Below are 20,949 nucleotides of genomic sequence, written 5' to 3'. Positions count from 1 at the left end.
GGTTTGCATCCGAGAGGGCACAGAGTGCTTCTGAGATGCTAGTAATGTCCTGCTTCTTGATCCGAATGCTGATTTCATGGACACATTCAATTTGTGAAAAATCAACGTGTTTATAAATATGGTTTGTGCACTATTTTGTATTACATTTCCATTCCATTGAAATGTCCACTGTTTATTTTCTCTGCAGCTCCGCTCCTCAGCACCTGGGGAGTACCACCAGGTTATGAAGAATCTGCAGGCCCACTACGAAGACTTTCTGCAGGAGAGTCGTGACTCGGCCCTCTTCTCAGTGGCTGACCGTCTTCGCTTGGAAGAGGAGGTGGAGGCGTGTAAAACCCATTTCCAGCACCTGATGAAGTCCATGGAGAATGGTGTGTGCCTTGGGAAGAGGGAGAGGAAAGGTGGAATGAGAGCCCTGAAAGGTGCTGCTCGACCCTTCAGACAAACTAGAAAGTATCGTCAACACCTTTTTACCACTTGCATTGCTAGGAAAACTTGAGATAGCGAATAACTCACAGAGGTGAATTCTCAAAATCAGATCATGGAAAACAAGGCTGTGTTTTATTCATCATTGCTAATAAACCTATCCCGTTTTCTTGTGGAAATTATGTATTTGGACCTTAAAGCTCAGTATATAATGCAGGGAGTTTGGAAACAGGCAGAAGGTTCCCCATATAAGGCTTTGCTTTCATTCATGGAGTATCAGCTCTGCTAGAACCAGTGGTACCTATCGCAGGGTAAATCTGTTTTTCTCAGGTTTGCCGATCTCTGTTGTGGTGCTTAACGGTCTTCTGTGCTTGTGCATTCACAGAGGACAAAGAGGAAACTGTGGCCAAGATGTACATTTCAGAGCTGAAGAACATCCGGCTGCGCCTGGAGGAGTGTGAACAGAGGCTAATCCAGCGAATTCAGTCCCCAGCCAGCTCTCGGACTGACAAAGATGCTCGGCAAGACAACGCATTAAGGATTGCAGAACAAGAGGTAAGCCTTTATAGCAAGGTGGGTGCTCTAAGACTGCTCAGCAGAGCTGCTGCTTTCCGCTCTGTCCCTTACACGTATGTTATATTCTGTGACATGGTTCCTGTCAGTCATGTGACTCCACAGATAGTACGGAGAGGCTCAGATTCTGCTATGGGCTCTGATGTACACTTTTCCCGGACCTTTTTTTCTAAGTCTTTGTTGAATTCGTTACAGTATTGCTTCTGTTTTATGTTTGGTTTTCTGACCATGAGGCATGTGGGATCTTAGCTCCCCAACAAGGGATCCAACCCACACCCCCCTGCATTGGAAGGCAAAGGCATAACCCCTGGACTGCCAGGGAAGCCCCTGTGCAAATTACTTCTCATCCTTAGTTTCCTTTCTCAGAAAATGGAGATAGTACGAACCTCCATCCATAGAAGAACTATAGATGGAGATCCGTGACATTGTGCAGGAGGCAGTAATCAAGACTATCGCAAAGAAAAAGAAATGCGAAAAGGCAAAATGATTGTCTGAGGAGGCCTTACAAGTAGCTGAGAAAAGAAGAGAAGCTAAAGGCAAAGATATACCCATTTGAAGGCAGAGTTCCAAAGAACAGCAAGGAGAGATACGAAAGCCTTCCTTAGTAATCAATGCAAAGAAATAGAGGAAAACAATAGACTGGGAAGGACTAGAGATCTCTTCAAGAAAATTAAGATACCAAGGGAACATTTCATGCAAAGATGAGCACAATAAAGGACAGAAATGGTATGGACCTAACAGAAGCTGAAGATATTAAGAAGAGGTGGCGAGAATACACAGAAGAACTATTCCAAAAATATCTTCATGACCCAGATAATCACGATGGTGTGATCACTCACCTAGAGCCAGACATCCTGGAATGTGAAGTCAAGTGGGCCTTAGGAAGCATCACTATGAACAAAGGTAGTGGAGGTGATGGAATTCCAGTTGAGCTCTTTCAAATCCTGAAAGATGATGCTGTGAAAGTGCTGCACTCAGTATGCCAGCAAATGTGGAAGACCTACTATCTAGAGTTTAATGTAATTCTTTTTGTCTTTATACTGAAGGTATGTCTGTAGTCAAGTCGGTGTTCAGAATTTATTTGTTTGTGTTCTTTGCCTTGCTCTGCCTTCATTGGCTGTTGCCTGGTTTATTTCATCATTCTCCTATATATGACATTTGGTCTGTTTCTGATATTTTGCTGTTCTAAACTAGGACTTCTTGCTAACCTCTTGGTTCAATTCTGTCTCTGTGTTTGTTGTGTGTCTTGTTCCTGATAGCACACTCAAGCGGATCTGCAGCAATTGAGGGCAGACTTGGATGCTGTTTCCATGAAATGCAACAGCTTTCTCCATCAGTCCCCATCTGGTTCCAGTGTCCCAACTCTGCGCTCAGAACTCAATCTGCTGGTGGAGAAAATGGACCATGTGTATGGTCTCTCCACTGTCTATTTAAACAAGTGAGTGAGTGAGAATTTGGGTCAAGAGGGCAATGTTTTCCATTCGGATGGGGAAAATAAAAGTACCTGGCATGTTTCATGAACAATGCAGGGGGATTACAGGTTTTGAAGAGCTTGTGCTCATAAAAAGAGATCTTGGCTTTAGTTCCAAATAACATGGAGTGGGTTCATTTGGGCTGCAATGAACAAATGCTGGGAATACAGAAGGGGAAAAGAGAAGTTGATTTGCAGTTTTATGACTATTTTGAATCTCATTTCTGTTTGATTAGATACTTCTTTTTAAAACAGAAAAAGGGACACTAAAGAAAGAGAAATTGAAATTTTTATCTACACCGTGTATTAGGCTTTGAGGGTTTTTCCTGTACCCACACATCCCCACCTATGACCTTGAGGAGATCTTGGAGTCTTCATGGTTTTGAGTGGGTTTCTGTCCCCAAGCCTATTTTCTTGTGAGACCCCCACCATATGCACACACATGTGTGTGTGTGTCCCAGTGTCCTCCAAACTATATTTTAATTGGCTTAAATTGGCAGTACATATACTATGCTTATTTTTATGAAACCCTGTCATCATTTAGTAACGATGAAGTTGATTTTGACAGTTACAGTTGGTGACTCTCTTGGTAGTGCTCCAGGTCCGAAGCCCAGCTCTTAAAATGCATGTACTAATGGAAGTGATTTTATCCTCACAGGCTGAAGACAATCGATGTTATAGTGCGTAGCATCCAGGATGCTGAACTCTTGGTCAAAGGTTATGAAATCAAGCTGAGTCAAGAAGAAGCAGTACCACCAGATCTTTCAGCTCTGGAGTCCCATCGGTCTACATTACGGGTTGGTTTTTCCTAGTTCCTAGTTTGACTTAACATACTCGTTGCTTGGGGTTAGCAGAGAAATGCAGTTTTGGATGGCATGCCACTGATTAAAGTTTGCATTCAAATTAGGCAATATATTATATTTAATGTCTTTTTACGTAGGTCCAAAGAAGAGAGGATCGAGACATATATCTAACTACAAAAGGGAGATAAAGGACCATGCTTCTCTATTTATTTTTTCCCTTTTCTCCTCAGTAAAGTCATAGTGTAATTGGATACAATCAATGGTTATGCTGTAAGTTTGTAAATCACTTACCTCTTACTTCCTTTGATGCTCACAAGCAACTCTGTGAGGTGGCTAGAGGAGGGAATTTTCAGATTGGCTAAGTGGTTTGTCATGGTTTCATAGCTTATAAGTGGTGGAATCAGGTTTCAAACACTCAGGTTTCAAACAGGTTTCTTGCACTTTTCTCTACTGGTTGCCTAGTGTGCCTGAGGACTATGGAGGCATTTCTGGCACAAACACTGTAGAGTCTGGGTTTGAATCACTGATGTAACATGGAGCCAGCTGTAGACAATAACTTGTTTTGTTCCTTAGCCTGAGTCCTTTTTATCATGGAATATATTTAACCTGTTGCTCTGCTTGTGTTTTTATAGCACTGGCTTAGTGATGCGAAGGACAAGAATTCAGTGTTTTCAGTCCTGGATGAAGAAATTGGCAAGGCCAAGGTAGTGGCAGAGCAGCTGAGCCGTCTGACCCCAGAGCGAAACCTGGATTTGGAGCGCTGTCAGGAAAAAGGTTCCCAGCTACAGGACCGTTGGCACCGGGTCATTGCCCAGCTCGAGACCCGGTGAGTGATAGCCCCACCCTTTTGTTCTAGGGTTCAGAAACTAGGTTTTAAATGAAAATAGAGTTATTCTGTGTATGCTTATTCAAAGGCAGACATTGGTCAGAATGTTGTCCAGAATGTATCCTGTCACTTGATTTCACACTGTCACTTAATTCCTGCCCCATCCTGACTGACTCCTGCCTTTAAGTAAGCATGCACTCACTGACCAGGGGACACCTGCGTCCCCTGCAGTGGTAGCACAGAGCCTTAACCACTGGACCACCGGAGACTTCTCTAGCTTTGATACTTAATATGAGTCATTATTCATTGTGGGGCTTTGCAGAATTTCTTGCTTCCTTTTCATTCGCTAATTTAGTGTTTTTATCTGTTACTTGAGGTTCTGTTTTTGATGCCTGATTTAAATAGGGAAGACAGAAAATCGCCTGAGGCCAGTCTAGTTAGGAAAATATATAGGGAGAGGGGTGATAGAGACTCATGTAAGTTTGGATTAATTCTCTATAATTGAATTATTATCCCGAGGCTAGTTAGACTAATAAAAGTGGTATAAGAAGCTGTTACTGGAATTAACAGTAACTACTATTTTTCACCCACTCTACCCCTACTTTTCTCTCCAAGAAACCACAGTGAGTCATAAATCATGGCTGTACACTCTGACAGGTCCTCTATCATCAGGAGGCCAAAGTGTACAGGCAGTACTACCTTATTGGCAACCCCAGTAATCCTTGGCAACATAGGTGAAAAAATTGACAAGGATTATCACAGGATGCCAGGCTTCAAAGCAGTTTCCAGGTCAGCAGCGCACGCCTGGTTTCTACTTACTTCTCACCCACAGAATACTGGGTACGTGCATAGCTCCCACCCAGTGTTGCATTGCTGTTCCCTCGAAATAAAGATGTATTCCTCTGTGGTCAAGCTCAGCTGGAGGCATGGCTGGGCTAAACAGGGAATTGCCTTGTTTACTTAGTTGTATTTATACCAAGATATCTGATAGTAGTTTCCCTTTGCTTCTGCAGCCAATCTGAGCTAGAAAGTATCCAGGAAGTCCTGGGAGATTACCGAGCCTGCCATGGAACTCTCATCAAATGGATTGAGGAAACCACTGCCCAGCAGGAAATGATGAAGCCAGGCCAGGCTGAGGACAGCAGAGTACTCTCCGAGCAGCTCAGCCAGCAGACGGTGGGTGTGGCCATGGCCCAGTGGAAGTCGCAGGGGGAAGCAACTAGCAGTTAACTTCCCCCCAAATATCAAGACCTTCTGAGCCTCTTCTGAAAAGGGTTCAAGCAGAATGGTCACTGTCCTGAGTTCCCATGAGTATATATTGAAAGCACTGGTCAATATTGCATTTTGTTTTGCTAGGGTTAGAATATAGGAAATGAAAACCCAGGGAAGCTATGAGTTGAAGAAAATTATTTCATTCAAAGCTGTTTTTATATGTTGGTATTTTGAGGGATTTTTTTTTTTTTGGCTCCCTTACTTGAGCCAATTACTTAATCTCTTAGTGTTCTGCTTTCCTCAGCAGTAAAATGCATATAGTCCATCGTTTGTTCAACTGCCCTCATAAGGTTTTTGTAGTTAGGATTAAATGAAATGATACATGTAAATTACTTAGAACAGCGATTTTCAAAGTGTTGACAGCCAGAGTAGCAGCTTCAGCATCACTTGGGAACATGTTAGAAATGAGAGTTCTCATTTGATGATGAAAGCAACTCGAACCCAAATCTATCAAGTCAGAAACTCTGGAGATGGGACCCAGCAATCTATGTTTTATCCAGTGTTCTAGGTGATTCTGACACAGCTAAGGTTTGAAAACCACTGCCTTAGAACGTAATAAATGCTTACCTGTTTCAGTGATGATAATGACAATGATAAAAGGTTGTGATGTTTTGGTTCCTAGGAGCTGTTTGCAGAAATTGAGAGAAATCAGACGAAACTGGACCAGTGTCAAAAATTTTCCCAGCAATACTCCACCATTGTAAAGGTAATGCTGCCGGTCCTAAAAGTAACGTAAATAGTCTCCAGCTTGATCTGCGTGTCACTGGAGGTTTTATTTTTGGACAAGCAAGCAGATTTCCTGCTCTATCTTTAAGTTAATGCAGGTGTGTGTTTGTCATGGCACATATTTGGGGATGCTCAGAGAGGTACCAGACAAGAGATGAGTTTTGAGGAGTCTCCATTTGACTCCTGAATGGGTGAATGACAGGCCTCTTAAACTTGCCATGTGAAAAACAGAATGCTTGGGTTTTCTTCTCAACACACTTCTCACTGTCTTGCATATTTCAGGAAATAGTGTTGTCATTTTCCTTACTGCTGAGGCAAAAAAAGCCCAAAGAGTCATTCTTCGTTCTTCTCTTCACCTTGAACTTTATGTTTAATAGCAGCCTGGGACCTAGGTGGGTCCATCTTGCCATGTTCCCGGGTCTGACTGCGCGTTACCGCCCCTCCTCCCCCACCTTCCCAGGTTCGAATCTAAGTGAAGAACCTTCTGGAGCTGCTCCAGCGCTCTGAGCTGCTCTCTCACTTCTGCTCCTGCGTACTCAGGCTCTTTTCCTACACAGTAGCCAGACTCACTTTGTAAGAACATACCGCATGTCATGGAACCTCGGACACTGTTGGTTATGAGCCGTGTTACTTTATGCACTGCCCGAAAAGGGGAAACTCCACCAATTATGCAGATGCCAAGTGAGACATTTTCCAATTTTAGCGATACTAAAATGCGAGGGAAATGTGTACCTTGCCATAGCTGAAACGTGATAGATTGGATCCTGTCACTCTCCTGCTCGGTACTGTCTCATGACTTCTTGTCATACTCATACTGAAATTCCAAATTCTTTTATAGTTTATCAGGCTATGCAAGATCTGGCTCCCTACTCCCTATTTCTCTGATAAGGTCTTTAAAGAAAACTGACCTGAGATTCTTCTATATTGATTTGTTGATTATCATATGCCTTCCCACTAGAATGGAAGTTCCAGGGGAGTGAAGTTTTTCTGACTTGTTCCCCACTATGTGTGTAGCACTCAGAACAATGGCAAGCACGTAGTAGGTGCTCAGCAAATAGCTTTTTAATGCATACATTTCTTTAGTTAATAACAGACTTGGTATCACAAAGAATTGAGTTCAAATCCTAGCTTTGCCATTTTCCAGGCTTAAGACTTTGAGCAAACATTTACCCCTTAGAGTTTCTGTTGCTATGTCTGCAAAATTGTGAATAGTAACTACCTCACTGAGTGATTGCAAAGATTAAATGGGATAATTTATACATAGGACAATGCCTCAAAATTAAAATACGTTCAGTAAATGGTAGCACATGCTTTTATTTTTATTAGCATTTGGTTGTTAGTACTACTGTGCTAAGTTGCTTCAATCGTGTCCGACTCTTTGTGACCCCATGGACTGTAGCCCAACAGGCTCCTCTGTCCATGGGATTCTCCAGGCAAGAATACTGGAGTGGGTTGCCATGCACTTCTCCAGGGGATCTTCCTGACCCAGGGATCGAACCTGTGTCTCCTTTAGCTTCTGCATTGCAGGCAGATTGTTTACCACTGAGCCACTGGTGGACTTTTTTTTTTTTTTTCTTCAATAGACTGCTTAAGCACTCATTCAGTATTTTCCTCCTGCCTAGAATTTTCAAAGTTGACAACAGAAAGCAAGACATTCCAGGCAAAAGGAACTTCATAATTAAAGGCACAGAGGAATAAAATACAATGATTATATGAGGAAATAGTAAATTCTAGCTATCCTGGTATAGCTAGAAATTATATCATACATGAGAAACAGCGATTATAAAAACTGAGAGAGGAGATTGCGATCAACCCATGAAAGGCCTTGTTCAGTTCCTTTGTGTTTACCATCTATTCTTGCTCCTCAAAATGTGGTCTTTGAACCAGGAGCATTGGCATCACTTGAACTAATCAGAAATGCATAAGCTGCATTTTAACAAGATCCCCAGGTGAATGTTGGTATTTGAGGAGATCTCTAAGTCATTGAAAACTTTCAAACAGGGAAATGAAATGGTTATCTTTTTGACTTTGGAAAAGTTATTCCAGTAGCATGACAGAAAATAAATTGGAGGTGAGAGTCTAAGAAGGAGAATAGGAGGCTGTTGCAGCATCATGTGAGCCATGAAGAGGGCCTGGACCAGGGCAGCACTCCAAAATTGCAGAGGAAGTAATACAATAGCATGGCAACACGAGAAGAGCATTAGTTTAGGGATGGATGGAAGACTGATTCCAGTCCTGACTGTGTTGCTCACCCGCTGAGTTAATTAGGGAGACTCACTTCCTGTCTCTGGGCCTCAGTCACCCTGTATGTGAGATGAAGGATGCGGTCAGCACTCAATAAATTGCCAACTCAGGAGTCTGCAGACCAGACCCACAGGCTAACTCCAGCTTGCCTGCCCACGAGAAAAGGCCATTAAAAAATAATAATAATAATACCTCACAACACATGAAAATTATATTAACTTCAGCTTGCAGTGTCTCTAAGTCATGTTGTATCATTCCCAGCCGCACTCTTTCCTTCAGTTACTGTCTAGGCTGCTTTCACTTGCAGCGGCAGAAGTGAGTAGATGGTATGGCCTTTTCAGAAAGTTTGCTGACCTCTGTTCTAAAGGATCATCAGCATGGAAATGCTGCGATGCTACTGCATGATGTGTGTGAGCCCTAAGCCCGGCGTAAATGCAGTTCCGTGTCTTCCTCCCCAGGACTATGAATTACAGCTGATGACATACAAGGCCTTTGTGGAATCGCAGCAGAAATCCCCGGGCAAGCGCCGTCGCATGCTGTCCTCTTCAGATGCCATCACGCAAGAGGTGAAAGGAGGGGGTGGGCAAGGGTGTGTTCACTGTCCTCAAGGAAGGATTCGCTCGTCGGGGCCTTATGATTTGACTGCTGTTGAGTGTGTGACTTCATGAAAACTTCCTCTTTTTGTCAACTATTTAAATTGACTTTTCTGGCAGATAACTTATCTAAATTGTTTTTTTTTTTTTTGAATCATAGTTCATGGACTTAAGGACTCGCTACACAGCATTGGTGACCTTAACAACTCAGCATGTGAAATACATCAGTGACGCACTCCGGCGGCTGGAGGAGGAGGAGGTGAGGACAGCTGGTTCTAGATCATCTTGAATGTAGAATAAAAAATCCTGTACCTCATCTGTCAGGATTTAAAGTGCACACACCGCTGCCGTCCATTGTGTACAGTACTTGCATTCCACGAAGTTGCTGGCTGCGCTGCACCAGCCAAACAGAGAATTCTTGTGCCCATGGGAACACAGGGTTAGGTTCCTGCCAACTTGTGGTCAGTGAGTAACACACAGCCTGATTTTATGTGTGTTTTTGTTTAAAAGCACTTTACCTAATGCCTGTGTGCTAAGTCGCTTCAGTTGTGTCTGACTCTGCGACCCTGTGGACTGTGGCCCACCAGGCTCCTCTGTCCATGGGGTTCTCCAGGCAGGAATACTGGAGTGGGTTGTCATGCTCTTCTCCAGGACTTTACTTAATATATCTTGCTGATTCACTAACACTGAACTCATATCTAAGAGAAGCATAACTCACAGCTGAACAAATCTTATTAAAGCACATTTTCTCTCCAGGGCACATGACAACCTTCTGGTGAATAATGAGGACTGACTGTCTTGTGTCCAATGCTCCCACTTCCAGGTTTTGTTATTATATAAACATAAGCATTAAGAAAGAGCTGTGAAGAGAGATCCTTAATAAAGCATATTTTTTTCAAGGGAAATATTGGAGATATCCAAATTCCGTATGATAGAATGCAATGAAACTGTTAATGAAATGGATTTAAATGAACTGACATAGAAATATACTTATAGTACACTATTTGAAGAAAAAAAACAAGTTTGAATTCTATGTATAATTAGGATTTCAGGAAAAACAAGAGTGTGTACCACAGAGGTACAAAATGAGCGTAAAAACAAGTTTAGAAATATTCTGTACCAAATTCCTGGGGAAATGAGGTTAAAGGGACATGTATTATGCATTTCAGATTGTTTGAATTTGTTGTAATGAGTATGCAATCTTTCTGTAATTATAAAAATCTGTGTTTTTGCAAAATAAGTTTACACATATTCAACAACTCTTAAAAAAGAATTGCTCTTGGAAACATTAACCTGTGCCAACTTTTGCTTACATAAATTGGCCAAAGTTTTTCTTTATGTCAGTACATACCTCATTTAATCTCTGTAGATGTCCATCTCTTCACTTGAAAATCAAAGAATTAAAAAAAAAAGAAAATCAAAGAATTATAAAAATAAGATCCTATATGTGAAGGGCTTCTTAAAATTAGTAAATAACTACTGACTGCACATCCCATAGGAAAACAGCGTGCTTTTCTAAGAAGAGTGCCGACCGAGGTATAATGAACTTAGCCATTGGTGTCACACAGGCACCGGTGAGCAACGCTGGGGGTGGGGTAAATCATGTTTAACTTGGGGTTATTGGAGCTACTGATGGAGATAACTTTCATGTCTTTATTTTAGGAACTCTGAATCAGGCCTGTCTAGTAAGACATTGACCAAGATACTGATTTTCTATTTCCTCTTCTAGAAAGTGGTAGAGGAGGAAAAACAGGAGCATGTGGAGAAGGTTAAAGAACTTTTGGGCTGGGTATCTACCCTGGCAAAGAATACACAAAGCAAAGCTACCTCACCCCAGACCAAAGAACCAACAGACATTGAAAAGGCTATTTTAGAACAACAGGTGAGTGGAAGGTCCCTCTATCACTTCCTTGGAAGCATAATATGAGATTACTCATTAGATGGGATAATATAAGGTACATATGGGCCACTCAAGAATGATTATTATCTCAGTAAATGTTAGCTTCCAGGACTTAAAGAAACTGAAGAAGTCATCTTATTTGTGTTTCTGCTTTCTAAACCACTCTAGATAGTGGTAATGAAAATCTTACCTAAGCTAGGTTTTCTCCCTAGGATTTTATTTTAAATGACTTGATTCTTCAGTTTCTTGGGCTCTGAAGTTTTCTCTTTTCTTCTACTACATAGGTTCTGGCAGAGGAGCTGACAACCAAGAGGGAGCAAGTCTCTGAGGCCGTTAAAACTTCACAGATCTTCTTGGCCAAGCACGGTCACAAGTGAGTCATAAATGAGATATTGTGGCACATCTAGAGGACTGGATCTTAATGACTAAAATTCAGGGTCGTGATGAGAACTCAGGCTGGAGAATTCAAGGTGGCAGGAGTCAGATTATGAAGAACTTTGTAGTTCACGCTGAATTTACATTTTATGTGTCAGCTATGAGGAGAGCTTTTGAACCTGATCAGGCTGTTCATAAAGGTTTCTAGAACAGTTTCATAGAGAATGTATAGACATGAGGCACAAGTAGAGTCCTCAGCAACCAGTTAAGAGGCTATTCTGACAATACAGGCAAGAAATGATGAGGTGGAGAAGAGACAAAGATTCAAAAGATATTAAGGATGATGAACTTACAGGGCTTTGTGACAAATGAAAATGATCAGATGTAACTCCCAGGTTTCAGGCTTGGGCCACTGGACATTTGGTGATGCTGCTAAACAAGATAGGGAATACAGGAGAGGGTGTGGCTTGAGGGGTAAGAAGGCCACTTTAGTTTCAGATATTATGAATCTGAAGAGCCCACAGGACATCAGAGGATAAACCTCTAATATGTATTTAGAAGTCCCTGATACATTACTTATGCCTCAAGTGGTTCCACTAAAGTTGTCCAGTGGCAGCTATATGTGTAAATTTAGAATTTATGAGAGAAATTTGAAGTGATAGAGATTAGCATAGTAAAAACCATGACTGGATTATTTTACAAGGGTTCAAGGGCTTCTCAGCCTATAAAGGAGCCTTAGAGGAGTAAGAGGAAATTATGAGTGAAACCTCAGAGCCCAAGGGAGAACAGAATTCTAAAAAGAAGGAAATGGTCAAAAGTCAAGTAAAGGTAAGACATGGCTATTAACTTTGGCATGTTGGAAGTTTTTGGTGACTCTGGTGAAAAGTTGGGGAATGATGTCAGATTTAAAGGAATGGGGAGCTCGTGAGGCAAGAAAGATAGTGGTAGTGAAATTAGACTACTCTTCCGAGGAGCTTGTTGTGGGAAAGGAGAGAAATAATAGAGCAAATACTCAGAGTAGAATTTATGATCAAGAGAGAGTTTTGGTTTTTTTTCTTAAAAGATCGAAGGGACTTAACTGTGTTTATGAACTATTGACTCTCAAGGACTAAAAGGGAGAGAAAAATTGATATCATGGAAGAGGGGTTGCAGAGGATGTAGAAGAGGATAAAATTCATCTGTGGGTAGAAAGTACAGACTTAAGTAGGAGTTGAGGCAGCTTTTCCTCTGAGGTCTGGGGAAAAGGAGATTAGGGAAGGTATGCTGCTGCTGCTGCTGCTAAGTCGCTTCAGGTGTGTCCGACTCTGTGCGACCCCAGAGATGGCAGCCCACCAGGCTCCACTATCCCTGGGATTCTCCAGGCAAGAACACTGGAGTGGGTTGCCATTTCCTTCTCCAATGCATGAAAGTGAAAAGTGAAAGGGAAGTCGCTCAGTCGTGTCTGACTCTTAGCGACCCCATGGACTGCAGCCTACCAGGCTCCTCCGTCCATGGGATTTTCCAGGCAAGAATACTGGAGTGGGGTGCCATTGCCTTCTACAGGGAAGGTATCGATATGGGTAAATATGCCAGAAGTAAAGTCAGAAATTAAGAGAATTAGTGCCCAGTGGTCTGTATTTTCTCTTTGAAATATGTAAAGAGGTTGTTTGCTGAAAGTTAGAGTGTGCGCCAAGAAGATTGTCAGGAAGCACTGAAGTCTGGTAGTGGTTGGACCAGGAGGACTTCTACATGATTTTGGAATCCCCCCACTAGATAGACTTGGTCTGCATGTGGGATCAGAGAAGTCGAAGGGTTTGATTGACCTGGGGTTGGAGTCTTGTTAGTGAGGAAAGAGTGTAACAATAACAGTGAGGGATTGATCGAGAAGGTGGACTGTGTGATGAGAAGAAAAGATAAGAGATGGAGTAAGAGAAATGGAGAGGTCAAGGAAGGTTTGGTAAATCAACAGGTCATTTTAAGATAAATCATAAGATTCAGTCTCAGGAACACAGTGTTTTGAAAGAATGAGAAAAGGAACTTGCAGAACTCACCAGATTCAAGAAAAGGGTCTGAAGAAAATCTGGTAAAATACTAAACTTTGGGGAAAGTTGGATAGTTAGGTAATGAGTAAATGAGTTTGTTGTATCCTTCTCTTTTGTCTCTTTAAGATATTTCATTTTTAAAAGAGAAGAGATATAAGAGTAAAGGAAGAAAGCTAGCCAGGTAGGATTATAATCAGAAGTTATAATCAGATAGTAGATTCTTTGTTTAAAATGTCAGAAGTGGCATAATTTTAGAGGATGGCAGCATCTAAGTATGGATGAAGCTGATGTGGCCCGGAGGCCATTTGGATTGGGAAGTTCGCTGGACTATAGGTATAGAGTGTTAGATAATTGGTGACATGAGCATTAACATCAGCAAGAGTCATCTGAGAAGACAGAAAAACTATGAGCTAGATGCCAAAGTGTTCGGTGAGTATGGGAGACTGACCAGATGGTGCATCGCAAACAGTGACAAAGAAGAATATTCTCCAAGGTGGAGATGTCGTTTTGAAACAATAGAGGGGAATTGGGGGAAAGGTCTTTCTCTAAAAGTCCTTTAATGCTTCATCTTCTAGGCTGTCAGAAAAAGAGAAAGAACAGATATCTGAGCAATTGAATGCCCTCAGTAAGACTTACCATGATCTTTGTGAAGGTTCAGCAAACCAGCTTCAGCAACTCCAGAGCCAGCTGGCCCAACAGACAGAACAAAAGGTACTTTGAGTTTTTCTCTCCAGGTGTTGGAAAGGTACCTTGGGAACAGTGTGACTGCAGCTTTGCTGATTGAGAGTCATGATCACTAGCTTTCCATGACCGGTGTGACTTAATTTTTAACCTCACCATAGCAGCCATTTGTCTCGTGTTTCTTTATTGGGGTTCCACGATGTGTTGGTCAGTCAGCATCACTAGAAGGTGCATATGGCTAATCCTTTAGACCTGCTTCACCATTGTGTCATCTTGCATTTTGTGGCAGACCACAGTCAAGGAGAACCTGAATTTTGTGTCATATCTGATCAGAAGGCAAAATGGTTACTCTGTGGCATTGTCACTCAAAAGACAGCAGGGAGTTCTGAATATTGGGAAGTAAAGTCTGTGGACCTTTTCCCCATGCCCCCCCCCATACTTTTTTTTCCTGTCTACTAAATAAATGAGAAATGTCAATTTCCAAAACAAACTGGTGGATTAGCTGCACTGACTGAGACGCTGGTTCCCCTTATCCATAGTCACCCCATCATGTGACATCTTTACCAGTTACCACCATGTTCATTGCCTGGACCACATGGAAGTTGTTACATTCCTGCTGGTTGTCCTGAGTTCTTCCTGGATACTTGTGTGTATATGTAAACTTACCATATTATATACATGTGTCTCTGGGACATATATGTGTGTTTGCCTGCTTATTTCCTATGTTGTGAAGCAATGGCCAAATTCTGTGAGGCAATTTAAGCTCCTGTGGCAATCAGATTTGGTCTAGATAATGCTCAAAATGATATTTAGACAAAATATGCTTTGACTTTGATCCTTAAATTTGTATAGCAGGAGCTGGAGTTATACAGGCCACAGTGTAGAACCGGCTGTGATTTATTTGAGAGCAGATTTCCCAAACAAACGTGCTGGTTCAGCACTCTGTTTGTGAGGTAACCCACTTGTAATGGCTTATTGCTTCACCATATACGGGAGTACATGAAGAGTTTTAACAAAATTGCTTGCTGAGAACATCCAGTTCTCATTTTGAAAGGTTAAAAAAGGGGAGAAAGAAAGAAAGAGAGTCAAGCTGCTGAGCACCACTACATTGAGCATGATGTGTCCCCTGTTACCGTTCGTGTGTTTCATGTGAAGTATTGTTCTGATTAACTGACATCCTTGCTTAGAAGTTTAACTAACCCTTTGGAGTTTAAGCACAAATGCACAAAGGGAAAAGAGGACGACCTGTTTGGGGTTCTTTTTTGCAAAAAACAAACAGTCGCATGCTGGACGCTAACACCAAGCTTACACTGTGTGTGCGATACGGCTGAGCTGCTCCGTAAGGCTCTATCTCTTATCTGCCCAAGGCACACCCTGCAACTCTGGTAAGTAGAGCCGTTTATGTTTTCTTTCCTCTTCTCCCTTTATTGTCTTCTGCTTGTGTAGGTCAGAATGCTCGTGTTTGGTGGGGCCGAAATGAATTTCTCTGGATCATATCCCAGCTCAGTGATTCTTGCCTGTCCTCTAATTATGAGGGTGTTAGAAGGAACAGTCTTTTCTCTTTGGCTAGACTCTAATACAAGTATGTCTGAGAGTCCATGAACTCACAGAAGAAATTAGATATCTTTCAAAGAATCACTTTCTTTGTCATATTGTCTGCTTCTGAACAGCCTTTAAATGAATTTTGTAAATGGAATTTTTCATATATTTCAGAGTCGCATACCACAAGGGGATTTTCCCTTCAGTCCCTACAGACAAGATAGCCAGTAGATTCACATAACATACGTTTGCCTTATGCAAGTTAAACTCTACATCCTGGGTCAAAAAACAAAGGGAGGATGAAGAGTAACACATAATATTTTAAACAGTGTGAAGAATTCTCAGTTATTGCATTATTTGAACAAACATAGTACGATGAAGATGCAGTCCAGACCTGGGTCCTCATTTGCTATCTATTCTCCATCTCTGATGCTGCTGCTGCTAAGTCACTTCAGTCGTGTCCGACTCTGTGCGACCCCATAGACGGCAGCCCACCAGGCTCCCCCATCCCTAGGATTCTCCAGGCAAGAACACTGGAGTGGGTTGCCATTTCCTTCTCCAGTGCATGAAAGTGAAAAGTGAAAGTGAAGTAGCTCAGTCGTGTCCGACCCTTAGCGACCCCATGGACTGCAGCCTACCAGGCTTCTCTGTCCATGGGATTTTCCAGGCAAGAGTACTGGAGTGGGGTGCCATTGCCTTCTCCGCCATCTCTGATAGTATGCAGCTAATCCAGGTTGAAATTCTCAGGGCATATTCTTAAAATCTGGGCAAAGTAGGTTAATGATTTTAAGGATTTCCTTACTGTTTATTAGTTTATTCATCAAATGTTTCTTGAACTGCTGATATTAGTCCTAGACATCCAATGGGCAAAGCACCTGCTTTTATGGAGCTTGCTTCTCACCGAGACAGAAATGAAGTACATTATATGGGAGGCAAGGAGGTGACTGACAGTTGCTTCAGTAAAATCTTCCATGGATAAGAGTTAAATAACGACAAATAAGTAATACTGATCAAAGAGGGACAGATATAATCATGTATGGAAGATGAAGATGCTGAACACTAACAAGAGGAAGTAGAAAGTTAGAGAGTGATAAAAGCAATGTGTTCTGAGTGGTAAAATACTTGAATGACTTAACTTCTGAATAACATTCTGCCTTGAAAGGCTTCAAAATAGGACTTCTTCAGAAACTGTTTTGAGGCTTTTTTATAAGGATGGTGTTGACAGTGTGTAAGGCTGGCCTTATTCTGTGTCCTCAGTACTGAACTCCTTTGTAAGATGGAACTCTGCTGTGCTTCCTCTTACTGCTCCCCTGGATCTGACTGGCGAGAAAGTGGAGTAGCTTGAAATTTAGAGTCAGTCCTTGGTTTGATTCTGGAACTCACTTGTTTTGTGACCTTGGACAAGTTACCTAATCTCTGTGTACCTCATTTTCTTATCTGCAGACTAAAAATTAATTGCCTTCATAGGATTGTTGTAAGGATTAAATGTCACTGCTTAATAAATATAGTAAGTGCCCAGTAAATAGTAGCCATCATTGTGATGACTGTATTACCTGTTCTAGCCTGGACTAGAGGAAAATTTATTAGTGGTTTCAGAGTCAAAGGACCCTAGTCTGCTCTTTCCTTGACTTGCTGCTTCCAATTCCTAGAGCTAATTTAACTCAGAGCTGTTGCCATGGCAAACGCTAGCATTGGCCACCAAAAATGTGACCACCCTAGTTGCTGAACACCTGCCTGAGTAACATACACAGGGCCATCTACTGAGCTTCACAGCTGTTGTGTGGCTCTTGGGCTGCTTATATCTGCCTTCTGACCCCATGGACCGATCCCGCTGAACTCCTCAGCAGGGAAGTGCTACTTCAAGAGTCTTCTGCATGGATCGCAACCCTGAGAAGTTGTTATGTGAGGTCGAATTCTCACTTTGGGGGAACTGGTATGTCTGTAAGAGCCTTTTTGGTGATTTAGTCTTAGAAATAGCTGTCTCCTTACTTTCATTGCTTGCTACTTTATAGAGCTTGTCACTCAGATGTGCTTAATGCTACCATCCTTTGGGTAGTCTGTAGACTTCTGTCTATGTTAAACATTCTATAGATTAGAAAAAATCTTTTTTAGTATTAACACTGCCAGGCTTCAGGATGTTTCCTACAGGTTGGGGTTCATATCAGGCTGGGTTTTTCTTGTGGTCGGAATTTGATATACTGTAGTTCTTTGAATGACTCCTTTCAACAATTGTGCTTCTCTGATTCAGTGTTCTTGTTCGTTTTTTCTTGTAGGGCTGCAAAGCAGTGGCTGGGGTGATTGACCTAGGCACAGTGGAGATATTTCCCATCTTCAGAGCAATGCAAAAGGGCCTCGTTGACCAAGACACAGGCCTGGTGCTCCTGGAATCCCAGGTTATCCTGTCTGGCCTCATTGCCCCTGAGACCTGTGAAAAGCTGTCTTTGGAGGAGGGTCTAGCCAGAAACCTCATTAATCCTCAGATGTACCAGCAGCTCCAAGAGCTACAGGATGCCCTGTCCTTAATCAGCAGGCTCACTGAAAACAAAGGCCCTCTTTCTGTGGCAGAAGCAATTGAAAAGAAAATAATCAGTGAGAAAGTTGGACTGAAAATCTTAGAAGCTCACCTGGCAACTGGAGGTTTCAGTCTCCCCAATGATGAGAACTGTATTAACCTAGAGGAGGCTTTTCACCAAGGCCTCATTTCTGCATGGCTTCACTCAGGGTTAGAGTCCCACCTGAGATCATCCAAGAACTTGATAGACCCAAACACAGCTGAGAAAATAGATTTATTGGATCTGATGCAGAGATGTATTGTCCACCAGGAATCAGGATTGAAATTGCTGCCTGTCAAGCAGTTGGCAGGGGGAATGGTGAGCTTGAAATCAGGCCGGAAGGTTAGCATTTTCCGTGCCGTTCAGGAAGGGCTGATAGATAGACAGGTTACCGTCCGGCTGCTGGAAGCTCAGCTTTTTGCTGGAGGCATAGTAGATCCAAGAACAGGACACAGACTTACAGTGGGAGAGGCTGTGAGACATAACTTGATTGACCAAGATATGGCCTGTGCTCTCCTCATAAGGCAGCTTCAGACAGGAGGGATCATAGATACTGTCACTGGGCGTAGGCTGACAGTGGATGAAGCAGTGAGCCATGATCTGGTATCTGCTAAGATTGCCCTTGTGATTCTGGAGTCCCTTTGGTCATTCATGGGTTTGCTATGGCCTGAGTCTGGAGAGATTCTCCCAATCACAGATGCCCTGGAACAAGGTATTGTGTCTACAGAACTAGCTCATAAAATCCTTAGTGACCGACAGCATATTAAAGCTGTATTTCTACCAGCAACCACAGAGATTTGGTCCTGGGAAAAAGCAATTGAAAATGGTATGTTAGACAAAAGTCTTGCTAATAACTTGAAATCAGTTTGCATCCCCGATGTGATGCCCCACATGCAATTAGCAGACTCTTTAGAACGAGGCAAGTTCAACACAAATCCTGGAACGGCAGGTGTGCTGTGTAGCACAGGCCAAACCGAGGGTGCCACAAGCCATAAAGAGAAGCTGCTGTTTCAGCTGATGACTCACAGCTATATTAACGTGAGGGATGGGCAGAGGCTGCTCCTGTTGGACAATGAGCTGATAGAGGCACTAACAGCAAGAGGTGATCAAACAGGTCCTCCAGAAGTGTTTGGAAGTGGGCATCAGAGGCTAGAAGCTGCTGAGAAATTACAAGAAGCAATGAATGTGAAAATGATGGAAACTTTCTGTGATGAGCTGAGTGTGAGGTCACATGAGTTCCAATTTTCTTCTCAAAGCAAAGCAGATGCCGATCAGGCAAATTGCACTGAAGCAAAACGCAAGAAGATCGTTGTAGAAACAGAAGGCTCTTCTATAGAGAACCCCCAAATGGACCTGTTTGTAGGGCAACAAAAAGTGGGAAACCCAAATGTTGATACTTTGAATGTCATAGATAAAGTCAAATCAGAGTTTAAAAGACAGTTGTTTGGTACCAAAAAGGAAGAACAAATAGAAGTGTCTACCAGAGAAAATGTCAATAGAGAATTTCTCCTTACAGTACCTCCTGAGAAAGCAGAAGATGTGACTGTGGTGGAGGACAAAAACCTACTTTCTGTTGAGTCACTAAAAGAAGAATGGCAGATTCTCAGAAAGACTTCCCTGACGTGTCAGAAAGAGCAAGCAAACACACGTGAAACTGAGTGTACTCCAGGTGAAACTGGAAGACCTCTTGTAAAACCCCAAAGCAAAAAGTCACAATTTCAGGTCGAGAAAACTCTAGCTTTAGAATCAGAACTCAGGTCTGAAAAGGATAAGACTGTTCTTTCTCTGGACAAGAAGAAAGCATTAAGTGAGTCACCTTTGGGTAGGGATGACCATCAACAAAGTCCAGAAAGTCACAGCATGGCAGGTGGTAGCAGGATGATGACAGACAAGGAAGCTGATGGCAGTGAAACTTCCCTGCCATGCATTGCTGCTTCAGAGTTGCTTGAAGAGGCTACCTTGAATACATTAGCCGCACAATTAGTAGAGGGCGGTATCCTTCATGAACAGACAGGCCAAAAGCTCTTACTAAGTGAAGCAATAGCCCGAGGCGTGGTGCCCAGTCACACTGCTGTGAAACTTATGGGAAAGATGAACATGTTTCGGGGATTCTTTGACTCTCAGACCTGCGAGTCTTTGACAACTGAAGAAGTCATTGATGAAGGTCTGATGGATGAGAAGTTGTTGCACAATGTCCTCATGGCAGACAAAGCTATAAGTGGTGTCTTAGACCCTCATGCCCACACGCTGTGCTCTGTGAAGGAAGCAGTTGCCATTGGACTTCTTGACACACAAACAGCCACCAGAATTTTAGAGGGGCAGGTGGTGACTGGTGGGATCATTGACCTGAAACGAGGCAAAAAGGTTTCAGTTACTTTAGCCTCAAATCTTGGCTTGGTGGACAGTGCTGACCAGCCAGAGCTTATAAATCTGGAGAAGGCTTCCAAAGGCAGAGATGCTGAAAACACAGTCAGGGGGAGATTAATTAGCTTACAAATGGAAACAACTGGAATTGTGGACCCTGACAACAAAGCCCCTTTAACAGTCATGCAGTCCATTGACAGAGGACTTTTGGAGAGAGATGAGGCCATTCAGTTGTTGACAAAGCAGGTGGTAGATGGAGGTATCATTCACCATATATCTGGAATGAGACTTTCTGTTGATAATGCCTTTAAGCATGGCATCATTGATGAAGACTTAGCCAAGGAACTCAGAAAAGTTGAGACCTTAAGCCTCCGTCAGTTCTCTCATCCTGAAACAAAGGAAACTATTTCCCTCTCTGAAGCCATGAAATTAGATCTTGTAACACCAGACTTGAAGAGAGAAATCCAAGAAATTCAGGCCTTCACTGGAAGCTTTGTAGATCTCATTTCTGGGCAGCAGTTGACCCTGGCAGAAGCTGAAAAGGAAGGACGATTAACTAATAAAGCAACACTGTCATCAGAAA

At 42.5% G+C, this 20,949-nt stretch overlaps 1 protein-coding gene across 13 annotated transcripts in view; it reads left to right on the top strand.

The window, feature by feature from the left end:
- MACF1 (microtubule-actin crosslinking factor 1) overlaps positions 1–20,949 on the top strand; it is a 342,575-nt gene that overhangs the window by 195,370 nt on the left and 126,256 nt on the right. For 11 of the 13 annotated variants that reach the window (XM_010862750.1, XM_010862748.1, XM_010862749.1 and 8 more), the window contains 13 exons: positions 188–371; positions 812–981; positions 2,259–2,437; positions 3,129–3,267; positions 3,906–4,099; positions 5,113–5,275; positions 5,994–6,077; positions 8,800–8,907; positions 9,095–9,193; positions 10,664–10,816; positions 11,119–11,207; positions 13,806–13,941; positions 17,724–19,609. In XM_010862750.1, the coding sequence (XP_010861052.1) occupies positions 188–371; positions 812–981; positions 2,259–2,437; positions 3,129–3,267; positions 3,906–4,099; positions 5,113–5,275; positions 5,994–6,077; positions 8,800–8,907; positions 9,095–9,193; positions 10,664–10,816; positions 11,119–11,207; positions 13,806–13,941; positions 17,724–19,609 (3,584 nt within the window). The remainder of the gene's footprint in view (positions 1–187; positions 372–811; positions 982–2,258; positions 2,438–3,128; positions 3,268–3,905; positions 4,100–5,112; positions 5,276–5,993; positions 6,078–8,799; positions 8,908–9,094; positions 9,194–10,663; positions 10,817–11,118; positions 11,208–13,805; positions 13,942–17,723; positions 19,610–20,949) is intronic. The other 2 variants (XM_010862758.1, XM_010862759.1) reach the window with 1 other exon arrangement.

The sequence above is a fragment of the Bison bison genome, unplaced genomic scaffold (assembly GCF_000754665.1).
Source record: "Bison bison bison isolate TAMUID 2011002044 unplaced genomic scaffold, Bison_UMD1.0 scf7180017864484, whole genome shotgun sequence".
Taxonomy (NCBI): domain Eukaryota; kingdom Metazoa; phylum Chordata; class Mammalia; order Artiodactyla; family Bovidae; genus Bison; species Bison bison.
This window is presented reverse-complemented; position numbering and strand designations above follow the sequence as displayed.